At 55.2% G+C, this 11,641-nt stretch overlaps 1 protein-coding gene across 3 annotated transcripts in view; it reads right to left on the bottom strand.

Annotated features, from left to right (window-relative positions):
- Nucleotides 1-3,925: 3,925 nt before the first annotated feature.
- IKZF4 (IKAROS family zinc finger 4) overlaps nt 3,926-11,641 on the bottom strand; it is a 40,789-nt gene continuing 33,073 nt past the window's right edge. The window contains exons 8-10 of one of the 3 annotated variants that reach the window (XR_010083329.1): nt 10,429-10,554; nt 5,957-6,774; nt 3,926-5,876 (exon numbers count right to left, since the gene is read on the bottom strand). Coding sequence is in view for 2 of the 3 variants with exons in the window: in XM_063420956.1 (XP_063277026.1) it covers nt 6,056-6,774; nt 10,429-10,554 (845 nt within the window). In the remaining variant the exon portion in view is untranslated. Of the gene's footprint in view, nt 6,775-10,428; nt 10,555-11,641 lie in introns of all 3 variants that reach the window. The other 2 variants (XM_063420956.1, XM_063420957.1) reach the window with 2 other exon arrangements.

Genomic DNA, 11,641 nt, shown 5'->3' with positions numbered 1-11,641 from the left:
CGGCGGGTGGCGGGAGTTGGGGGCGGGAATTAACGGGAGGGGGGAAGCGATAGGGACTATTTTTCCTGCGGTAGGCGGAGGGATCCGCTCGGCGCACGCGGTTGTAACAACTCCCGCGCGCTGCGTGTGACGTCACCCGCAAGGCGCGCACGCCGCGAGGGCCGCTGGGAAATGTAGTCCGGAAAGGGGGCGTGTCCCCTCCGCTCATGGGGGTCCCCAGGGACGTGGGGGTGTCCCCAACCCCGGGGGTCCCCAATGGCCTTTGTCCCTCTTGGGGATCCCCCCAAGATGTCCCCAGTGTCCTGTGTCCCCCAAAAACCCCTACAGGCGACCCCCAATGTCATTTCCCCCCATTTCTGGATGTCCCCAATGTCCCCTGTCCCCTCCTGGACATCCCCAATGTCCTTTGTCCCAATTTCTGGACATCCCCAGTGTCCCCTGTCCCTCCTGGATGTCCCCAATGCCCCCCCCGGATGTCCCAAATTGTCCCCTGTCCCCCCCTGGGTGTCCTCAATATCCCCTGTCCTCTCCTGGCTGTCCCCAGTGTCCCCCCCTGGGTGTCCCCACTATCCCCTGTCCCCTCCTGGGTGTCCCCAATGTCCCCTGTCCTCTCCTGGCTGTCCCCAATGTCCTCTGTCCCCCCCGGGGGTCCCCAGTGTCCCCCTGTCCCCCCTGGCTGTCCCCAGTGTCCCCTATCCCCTCCTGGGGGTCCCCAATGTCCCCTCCTGGCTGTCCCCAGTTCCCCCCTGGCTGTTCCCCAGTGTCCCCAGTGTCCCCTCCTGGCTGTCCCCAGTGTCCCCAGTGTCCCCTCCTGGCTGTCCCCAGTGTCCCCAATGTCGCCTCCAGGGTGTCCCCAGTGTCCCCTGGCCCCCCTGGCTGTCCCCACTGTCCCCTGTCCCCTCCAGGGTGTCCCCAGTCTCCTCCTGGCTGTCTCCAGTGTCCCCTATCCCCTCCTGGCTGTCGCCAGTGTCCCCCCCTGGCTGTCCCCAGTGTCCCCAATGTCCCCCCCTGGCTGTCCCCAGTGTCCCCAGTGTCGCCTCCTGGCTGTCTCCAGTGTCCCCTGTCCCCCCCTGGCTGTCCCCAGTGTCCCCTGGCCCCCCTGGCTGTCCCCACTGTCCCCTGTCCCCTCCAGGGTGTCCCCAGTCTCCTCCTGGCTGTCTCCAGTGTCCCCTATCCCCTCCTGGCTGTCGCCAGTGTCCCCCCCTGGCTGTCCCCAGTGTCCCCAATGTCCCCCCCTGGCTGTCCCCAGTGTCCCCAGTGTCGCCTCCTGGCTGTCTCCAGTGTCCCCTGTCCCCCCCTGGCTGTCCCCAGTGTCCCCAATGTTGCCTCCTGGCTGTCTCCAGTGTCCCCTGTCCCCCCTGGCTGTCCCCAGTGTCCCCCTATCCCCTCCTGGGGGTCCCCAATGTCCCCTCCTGGCTGTCCCCAGTTCCCCCCTGGCTGTCCCCAGTGTCTCCAATGTCCCCCCCTGGCTGTCCCCAGTGTCCCCAATATCCCCTCCTGGCTGTCCCCAAGGTCCCCAATGTCCCCTCCTGGCTGTCCCCAGTGTCCCCAGTGTCCCCCCCTGGCTGTTCCCAGTGTCCCCAGTCCCCCTGGCTGTCCCCAATGTCCCCAGTGTCCCCCCCGGCTGTCCCCAGTGTCCCCAGTGTCCCCAGTGTCCCCAGTGTCCCCAGTTCCCCCCCAAGGTGCGCACAGGGATTTGGGGGGCTCGGCCAGGGGGGGCACATTAAATTATTCCCGTTTATTTTGAACCAGAGCCTCAGTACAGTACAAAACTTACAGTAGATCTCGTTAACAACAAATCATTAATTACAATATCTTACAGATACAAAAGCTCCCGGGAGAAAAGGGCCGATTTTGGGGCAAAAAACCAAAAAAAAAGGGGTCAAAAGCGAGTCCAAAACCTCACAAAGCCAAAAAAAACCCCTCAAATGGAACTAAAAATGAAAAAAAACAACAATGAATCCGTGAATTGGTGGGGATTTGGGGGAGTTGGGGGGGTATTGCACATCCTCGTTTGTTCTTCATCTGTCGGGTTTAAAAAATAGATATTTACAGGGATAAAGCCACCTGGAGTCTTTAAAAATTCCTACAGTTTCGGGTCTGACGCCCAAAAAACGGGGGGAAAAGGGGGTTGGAAAAGGGGGAAAAAGAATGGGAAATAAAAGGGAAAAAGAGGGAAAAAAGAGGGAGAAAAGAATGGGAAATAAAAGGGAAAAAGGGGGGAAAAAGAGGGGAAATAAAATGAGAAATAAAATGGAAAAGGGGGGAGAAGAAAGGGGGAAAAAAGGGGAACAAATAGAATGGAAAATAATGAGAAATAAAATGAAAAGGAGAAAAAAAGAGGGAGGAAAGAATGGGAAATAAAATGAAAAGGGGGAGAAAAGAGGAAAAAAGGGGGAAAATAATTGGAAATAAAATGGGAAAGGGGAAAAAAAAGAGGGGAAAAAGAAGGGGAAAAAGAGGGAAAAAAGAAGGGGAAAATAATGGGTAATGAAGTGGAAAAGGGGGAGAAGGAAGGGGGAAAAGAGGGGAAATAGAATGGAAAATAATGAGAAATAAAATGGAAAAGGGGAAAAAAGAGGGGGGAAAAGGGGGGAAATAATGGGAAATAAACTGGAAAAGGGGAAGAAGAAGGGGAGAGAAGAATGGAAAAGAGGGAAAGGGAAAAGGAGGGGAAAGAAAATGGAAAAGAGAAAAATGGAAAAGGGAAAAAATGGAAAAGAGGGGAAAAATAGAAAAGAGGGGAAAAATGGAAAAGAGGGGAAAAATGGAAAAGGGGGGAAAAATGGAAGAGGAAAAAATGGGGGAAAAAAAGGAAAAAGGGGAAAAAAAAAGGAAAAAGGGAAAAAAACCCCAACCCAACCAACCCAAGAGGGGTTGGGAACGGCAGAGCTTAGGTTTGGGTTCAAACCCCTTTTTTGGGGTTGGAACCCCGTTTTTGGGTTAGAAAAGCCCCAGTTTGGGGTCGCAAACCCTGGTTTGGGTTGGTTTGGGCGCTGTGGGGAAGGGGAGAAGGGGGAGAACCCCCCGAGGTCGGGGCTGAGGTGCTCGTGGTGTCCCTGCTGGGGACAGCTTTGGTTTGGGCCCCGCTGCCACCGCGGGGGCGTTTTATGCGTCCTGGGCCGGGGGACCCCGGAACGGGGCTGGGGGACCCCGAAATGGGGCTGGGGGACCCCGGAACGGGGCTGGGGGACCCCGGAATGGGAGAATGGGGCTGGGGGACCCCGAAATGGGGCCGGGGGGGACCCCAGAGTGGGGCTGGGGGTGACCCCAGAATGGGGAATGGGGCTGGGGGACCTCAAAATGGGGCTGGGGGACCCCAAATGGGGCTGGGGGGAAATGGGGGCTGGGAGACCCCAAAATGGGGCTGCAGGGGACCCCTGAAATGGGGGGAATGGGGCTAGAGGGACCCCCAAAATGGGGCTGGGGGGACATCCCTGAAATGGGAGGAAAACGGGGCTGGGGGGACCCTTGAAACGGGGTTCGAGGGGGACCCCCGAAATGGGGGGAAACAGGGCTGGGGGGACCCCCGAAATGGGGGAATGGGGCTGGGGGGATCCCCAGAGCCTGGAGGGAAATGGGGCTGGGGGACCCCTGGAATGGGGGAAATGGGCTGGGGGACCCCCAAAATGGGGGAAATGGGGCTGGGGGGACCCCCAGAGCCTGGGGGGACCCAAGGGTGGGGGGGCTGCAGCAAGAGGGGTCCCCCAGGTCTGAGGGGTGGGGGCTGCCAGTGGGGTCCCCATGGGTTGGGCGGGGGTCCCCAGAGCTGAGGAGAGGGGGCCTGGGGATCCCCATGGGTGGGGGGACCCAAGGGTGGGGGGCTGCAGCAAGGGGGGTCCCCCAGCTCTGACCTTGGGGGGTCCCCATGGGTGGGTGGGGGAATTGAGTCAGGGGTACCCCAGCATTGAGGGGTGAGGAACTGGGGTGGGGGTCCCCAATTCCAAAGGGTGGAGGGGCTGGGGTGACCCCAAGGGTGAGGGGTCCCCCAGCACTGAGGGGGTGGGGGCTGGGATTGGGGTCCCCCATGGGTGGGGGGTCCCCAGCACCAAGAGATGGGGGCCTGGGGGTCCCCATGGGTGCAGGACTGGGGTGGGGGGTCCCCATGGGTGGGGGTCCCCCAGAGTGGAGAGGTTGGGGATCCCCATGAGTGGGGGGCTGGGGGGGTCCCCATGGGTGGGGGTCCCCCAAATTGTAGGGATGAAAATTGGGGGTCTCCATAAGCTGGGGGTTCCAGATTGGAGGGGTTGGGGATCACCATGAGTGGGGAGCTGGGGGTCCCCATGAGCTGGGGGTCCCCCAGATTGGAGAGGATGGGGACTGGGGGTCCCCCAAAGATGGGAGGCTGCAGCGAGGGGTCCCCCCAGACCCAAGGGTCCCCCAGATTTGAGGGTCCCCCAGATTTGAGGGTCCCCCAGACCCGAGGGTCCCCCAGACCCAAGGGTCCCCCAGACTCGAGGGTTCCCCAGATCTGGGGGTCCCCACAGGCTGGGATTGGGGTCCCCCGAGCTCCTCCCCTTTGCCCAACCCCAAACTCGGGGGGATCCCAGCCCTGAGGAGGAGGAGGAGCCCCCGGGACCCCCATCCTTCATTTCAGGGGTCGGCAGAAGGGGGGGGACTCCGGGGCAGGATTTGGGGGTCCCCACGTCCCATTCCGGGGCTCCCCGGTTAAAGCTGGGGACGGGGCAGCCCCCCCGGGCTGGGGGGGGTCAGGCTGGGTTTTGGGGGGTCCCGGGGGGGGTTTAGCACCGAATTTTGAGGTTCCTTTAGCCCGGGAACGGGGCCGGGCAGTGCCGGGAGCCGGCGGGAGCAGGGCAAGGGGGGGAACAGTCTCCAAAATTCAAGTGAGACCTTTTTTTTTGTCCTTTTTTTTTGTTTTTTTTTCTTCTTTTTTGGGTGAAAAACCCCAAGAGTTATCAAAAGAGCAACTCAAAAAGCTTAATAAATAACGAGGAGGGTGAAAAAAAGCACAAAAAAAGTCGGTTTCTATTCAATATTTAAATAACTCCGTTTATAAAAAGGAGGATTAAGGGCTCCCCCTGGGCGGGGCCAGTCGGGTTTTTGGGGTGGGTTTCTGTTTTTTTGGGGGTTTTGTTTGTTTGTTGTTTTTAAATAGTTTTTTTGTTTTCTTTTCTTTTTATAGCCAAAGTCAGTGCAAAGGAGTATAAAAGAAAAAAAAATAAAAACAACAAAACCCAACAGTTCCATGCCCTAAGGATGGGAGGGGGAAATTGGGGGGAAAAAAGGGGAATTCGAGGTCGGGGGATTTTTTTTCCAACCTCACATTTTTGTGCTCGTGGCACACGATGAGGGAGGGGAAAATTGAGGGGAAAAAACAGGAATTTGAGGCAGGGGGGATTTTTTTTTTTTCCAACCTCACATTTTGGGAGGGGAAATGGGAGGGGAAAATCGGGAGGAAAAGGGGAATTCGAGGCGGGGCGATTTTTTTTTTTCCGACCTCAGTTTTGGGCTCGGCTCGCACGAACTGGGAGAGGAAACGGGAGAAAATCGGGGAAAAAAGGGAATTTGAACCGGGGGGGTTTTCCAGCCTCACATTTAGCGTTTACTGAGGGAGAGAAGGGGAAAATCAGGGGAAAAAAATGGGAATTTGAGGCGGGGGCGTTTCCCAGCCTCACATTTAGTGTTTGCCGAGGGGGAGAAGGGGAAAATCGGGAGAAAAGGAGAATTTTGAGCTGGGGGAGTTTCCCAGCCTCACATTTAGTGTTTGCCGAGGGGGTAGAAAGGAAAACAGGGAGAAAAGAAGGAGAATTTTGAGCGGGGGGAGTTTCCGAGCCTCACATTTAGTGTTTGCCGAGGAGGAGGAGGGGAAAATGGGGAGAAAAAAAAGGGAATTTGAGCCGGGGGCGTTTCCCAGCCTCACATTTAGTGTTTGCCGAGGGGGTGGAAGGGAAAACAGGGAGAAAAGGAGAATTTTGAGCCGGGGGCGTTTCCCAGCCTCACATTTAGCGTTCGCCGAGCACGAGGAGGGGCAAACCGAGGGCGAATCGGGGGATCGGAGGCGGGAGGAGGGGGCGGAGGATCGTTCCCACCTCACTCACACCTTGTGCTCGCCGCGCACGATGTGCGAGGAGAACTCGTAGCGGTCCTGGCTGCGGTAGCCGCAGATGTTGCACTCGAAAGGGTCCCTGAAGCCGTGGCAGCCCATGTGGATGGTGAACATGACGTGGTCCAGGAAGAGCACCCGGCAGTGCTCGCAGCAGAAGGCGCGGAGCTGCTCGCCCTCCTCGTTGAGCACCCGCAGCGACTCCTTGGGGAAGCAGCGCGCCGCGCCCTCGGGCTCCTCCTTGGGCTCCTCCTTGGCGTACGCGGGGCTGTGGCGGCTGCTGCCGCCGCCCGCCCGCTCCTCCTGGATGCTCTCGGTGTCCGTGGAGTCGTGGCAGCCGTTGGGGGGCGAGGCGGCCGCGTCGCGATCTCGGTCGCGATCTCGGTCGCGATCGCGGCTGGTGCGGAAGATGACGGGGATGCCCTCGGCGCCGTCGTCGGAGGAGTCGCGGCCCCGCGGCAGCTCGAGGCGGGCGGGCAGCGCCTGGATCTGCGTGTACACGGAGCTGATGACCGGCGTCACCTCGGTGATGCAGTTGGTGGCCAGGCGGAGCGGGCGCAGCGGGTCCCCGGCGCCCAGCAGCGACAGCGGCCCCGCGTAGGGCGGCTCCAGCGGGTGGCCGCGGGCCGGCACCACCTCCACGTCCTTGTCGAAGCCGGGGCTGACGTCGAAGGGCAGCTCCGAGAGGGCGAAGCGCATCTGCTTCTCGCCTGCGGGGGAGGCGGCGTCAGGGGAGGGCGCCCCGATATCGCTGAGGGGTGGGGGCACCCCAAAATCACTGAGGGGTGGGGTGAGGCCACCCTGAATATCGCTGAGGGGTGAGGGCAGGGCTAGGGCACCCCAAAATCACTGAGGGGAGGGCACCCCGAAATATCACTGAGGGATGAGGGCAGGGCTAGGGCACCCCGAAATCACTGAGAGAAGGGTGAGGGCAGGGCTAGGGCACCCCAAAATATCGCTGAGGGGTTGGGGTGGGATGAGGGCACCCCAAAATCACTGAGGGGTGGGGGCACCCCAAAATCACTGAGGGGATGGGGTGAGGGCACCCCAAAATCACTGAGAGAGGGGGGTGAGGGCACCCCAAAGTCCCTGAGGGGGTTGGAGTGAGGGCATCCCAAAATATCACTGAGAGCGTGGGGTGAGGGCACCCCGAATATCGCTGAGGGGTGGAGTGATGGCACTGCCAGGGCACCCCAACATCACTGAGAGAGAGTGGGGTGAGGGCACCCCAAAATCACTGAGAGGTGGGGTGAGGGCACCCCAAAATCACTGAGAGGGTGAGGGCAGGGCTAGGGCACCCCAAAATCACTGAGGGGATGGGGTGAGGGCACCCCAAAATCACTGAGGGGTGAGGGCAGGGCTAGGGCACCCCAAAATCACTGAGAGAAGGGTGAGGGCAGGGCTAGGGCACCCCAAAATCACTGAGAGAAGGGTGAGGGCAGGGCTAGGGCACCCCAAAATATCGCTGAGGGGTTGGGGTGGGATGAGGGCACCCCAAAATATCACTGAGGGGTGAGGGCACCCCAAAATCACTGAGAGAAGGGTGAGGGCACCCCGAAATATCACTGAGGGATGAGGGCAAGGCTAGGGCACCCCAAAATCACTGAGGGGTGAGGGCAGGGCTAGGGCACCCCAAAATCACTGAGAGAAGGGTGAGGGCAGGGCTAGGGCACCCCAAAATCACTGAGGGGTGGGGGCAGTGCTAGGGCACCCCAAAATCACTGAGAGAAGGGTGAGGGCAGGGCTAGGGCACCCCAAAATCACTGAGGGGTGAGGGCAGGGCTAGGGCACCCCGAATATCGCGGAGGGGTGGAGTGGGGGCACCCCAAAATCACTGAGAGAGGTTTGGGTGGGATGAAGGCACCTTCAGGGCACCCCAAAATCACACAGAGGGGTTGGGATGGAGCAAGGACATCTCCAGAGCACCCCAAAGTCAGCAAGAGGGGTTGGGGCAGGTTTGGGGTCCCCAAAATCCGACAGAGGGGTTGGGATGGGGCAGGTTTGGGGTTGGGGTCCCCAAAATCCAACAGAGGGGTTGGGAGGGGGCAGGTTTGGGGTTGGGGTCCCCAAAATCCGACAGAGGGGTTGGGGGTGGGGCAGGTTTGGGTTTAGGGTGAGGATCAGGAGACCCCCAAACCCCACAGGGGGATCCTGGGGTTCCCCACATCCCCTTCCAGGAATTCCTCAGATAAAATCTGGGATTCAGCAGCTCCTCCCAGGTTTGGGGGTCCCCAGGGGGTTCAGCCCTGAATTTTGGGTTCATTTTTCCCAGGAATGGGGCAGGGAGCAGGAGCTGGGGGGGAAATCTCTGAAATTCCAGTGGGATTTTTATTGGAGCTGTAAAAAAACCCCAAATTATCAAAATGAATCCCAAAAGGGGTCACTGTGAGGGAAGGGAGAGAGGTGAGGGAAATGCCCCCAAAATTCCATGAACATCCAATATTTGAGGAGGGAATTTTTTCATTTTAGGGTTTTTTTTTAACTTGATGTGTTTTATATTTTTTTAATTTGAGGGGAGATTTTTTACATTTCGGGGTTCTTTTTCAAATTTGAGCTTGGTCTTTATAATTTAAGCAGGGTTTTTTTCTATTTGAGGGGAGACTTCTTTGAGTTTTTTAATTTGAGGGTGTTTTTAATTTAAGGTATATTTTACTTTGAGGTTTTTTTTTTCCATGAGGGGGAACTTTTTAAATATGAGGGGGTTCTGTTAATTTGAAGGGCTTTTTTGTTAATCAAGGGTATTTTTTTGTTAATTTAAGGACAGAAATTTTTAATTTGACAAGTATTTTTTATCTGAGGATTTTTTTTTAATTCAAGGGGTTTTTTTTAATTTGAAGGCAAAAATCTTTAATTTGAAGAGAGTTTTTTAAATTTAAGGGGGCATGTTAATTTGAGGAGGTTTTTTGTTTATTTGAGCCAGTTATTTGTTAATTTGAGGCCTTTATGTCTGGGGACTCCCTTTCCTCTCATCTCTGGGGGAAGTGGGGGAATTTTTCCATCTTTCCCAGCCCCTTACACACAAATTTCTGGGGCTTGGAGCATTTCCTCTGGGTTTTTATTCATTTGAGGGTTTTTTTTGTTAGTTTGAGGGGTTTTTTTTTGTTAATTTGGGGATTTTTTTGTAATTTAAGACAGTTTTCTCAACCATGAGGGAGGGATTTTTCATATGAGGACTTTTTGTTAATTTGAGGGCGGATTTTTTTTAATTTAAGGAGTTTTTTTGTTAATTTGAGGCCCATTCTGAGCCCTTTGTGTGGGGATTCCCCTCCCACACCCGGCCATCCCTGAGGGGAAATTTTTTTCCTCAGCTTTTCCATCTTTTCCTTACCCACGAATTTCTGCGGCTTGGAGCGTTTCCCCTTGGGATTTTGTTGATTTGAGGATTTTTTTGGATAATCTGCGGGTATTTTTTAATTTAAAGATTTTTTAAATGTGAGGGGAAAATTTTTAATTAAAGCGCTATTTTCACCTAAGAGTTGCCTTACATTAAATTTAAACTTATATTTTTCAATCTGAGCCCTTTTTTTAGTTCATTTGAGGCGCATTTTGAGGCTTTTTGTGGGGTTTCCCTTTCCCGCGCCGCTCCCCCCCCCACACCCCTGAGGCCGCCCCTCATCTCCCGCCGGGCGAAATTCTTTATTTTTTCCATTTTTTCCATCTTTTCCATCTTTTCCTTACCCACGAATTTCTGCGGCGTGGAGCGTTTCCCCTTGGGATTTTGTTGATTTGAGGGGTTTTTTGGTTAATTTACGGGTATTTTTTAATTTAAAGATTTTTTTAAAATGTGAGGAGAATTTTTTAAAATTAAAACCTATTTTTTTAAAAGAGCGGACTTTCCTTTAATTTGAACTTATATTTTACAATCTGAGCCTTTTTTTAGTTCATTTGAGGCACATTTTGAGGCTTTTTGTGGGGATTCCCTTTCCCGCGCCGCTCCCCCCCCCACACCCCTGAGGCCGCCCCTCATCTCCCACCGGGAGAAATTTTTATTTTTTTATTTTTCCATCTTTTCCTTACCCACAAATTTCTGCGGCTTGGAGCGTTTCCCCTTGGGATTTTGTTGATTTGAGGGGTTTTTTTGGTTAATTTACGGGTACTTTTTAAATTAAAGATTTTTTTAAAATGTGAGGGGAAAGATTTTAATTTAAGCGCTGTTTTTCCCTAAGAGTTGCCATACATTAAATTTAAACTTATATTTTTCAATCTGAGCCTTTTTTTAGTTCATTTGAGGCGCATTTTGAGGCTTTTTGTGGGGATTCCCTTTCCCGCGCCGCTCCCCCCCCTCACACCCGGCCATCCCTGAGGCCGCCCCTCATCTCCCTCCCACCGGGGGAAATTCTTTATTTTTTCCATCTTTTCCTTACCCACAAATTTCTGCGGCGTGGAGCGTTTCCTCTTGGTAAAACTCCCTGCCAGGCGTTCGATAAAGGTGGGGCGCTCAGGGTGTAGCAACGCCTCGGGCACCATGTCCAGCTCCCGGATTTCCTCTCCTGCAGTACGCAAACAAAGGAAAAAAAAAAAAAAAAAAAAAAGAAAAAAAAAATCGCGGGATGAGCGGGGCGGGACGGGAGAGCTGCGGGCTGGGAGGGCCCCTGGAAGCGGCTGCCGGAGCCCGAGCTTACCCCGTGTTTGTCCCCGCGGCGCCGGCAGCCGCTCCCGGATCCCTCCTGCTTCCAGCGGGGCCCGCTCCTGCCGCGGTGAGGGGGGAGAGGAGGCGGCTTCAGCCCCGGGGGAAAAAATCGGCTGGGGATGCTAAAAAATTCTGCTCTGAAATGGCCCCTGAGCCGGGGGATCCCGGTGGGGAAGGGTTGGCGAGCCCGGAAATCCTGTTCTGAAATGGCCCCTGAGGCCTGGAATGGCCCCTGCGCCCGGGAATTCCGATCGGGAATGGTCGCGATTGGAAAAATCCCGGGCTGGAATCGCGCCCGGGAACACCGCTCGGGAATAGTGGCTGATTCTAAAATTGCTGCGCTGAAATGGGCCCTGAGGCGGGGATCCCAATGGGGAATGGGTCCTGAGCCTAAAAATCCCTGCCTGGAATTGATCCTGTGCCCGGGAACACCAGCTGGGAATGGCACTGATCCCAAAAATCCTGCTCTGAAATGGGCCCTGGGAATCCCGATTGGGAATATTCCCAAAAATCCTGCTCTGAAATGAGCCCTGATCCTGGGAATTCTATTTGGGAATATTCCCAAAAATCCTGCTCTGAAATGGGCCCTGATCCTGGGAATCCCAATTGGGAATATTCCCAAAAATCCTGCTCTGAAATGGGCCCTGGGAATCCCAATTGGGAATATTCCCAAAAATCCTGCTCTGAAATGGGCCCTGGGAATCCCAATTGGGAATATTCCCAAAAATCCTGCTCTGAAATGGGCCCTGATCCTGGGAATCCCAATAGGGAATGATCCCAAAAATCCTGCTCTGAAATGGGCCCTGATCCTGGGAATTCTATTTGGGAATATTCCCAAAAATCCTGCTCTGAAATGGGCCCTGATCCTGGGAATTGCAATTGGGAATATTCCCAAAAATCCCATTTTGAAATGGGCTCTGATCCTAAAATTCCCAGTTGGGAATGTT

The sequence above is a fragment of the Prinia subflava genome, chromosome 34, assembly GCF_021018805.1.
Source record: "Prinia subflava isolate CZ2003 ecotype Zambia chromosome 34, Cam_Psub_1.2, whole genome shotgun sequence".
In the NCBI taxonomy this organism is placed as follows: domain Eukaryota; kingdom Metazoa; phylum Chordata; class Aves; order Passeriformes; family Cisticolidae; genus Prinia; species Prinia subflava.
This window is presented reverse-complemented; position numbering and strand designations above follow the sequence as displayed.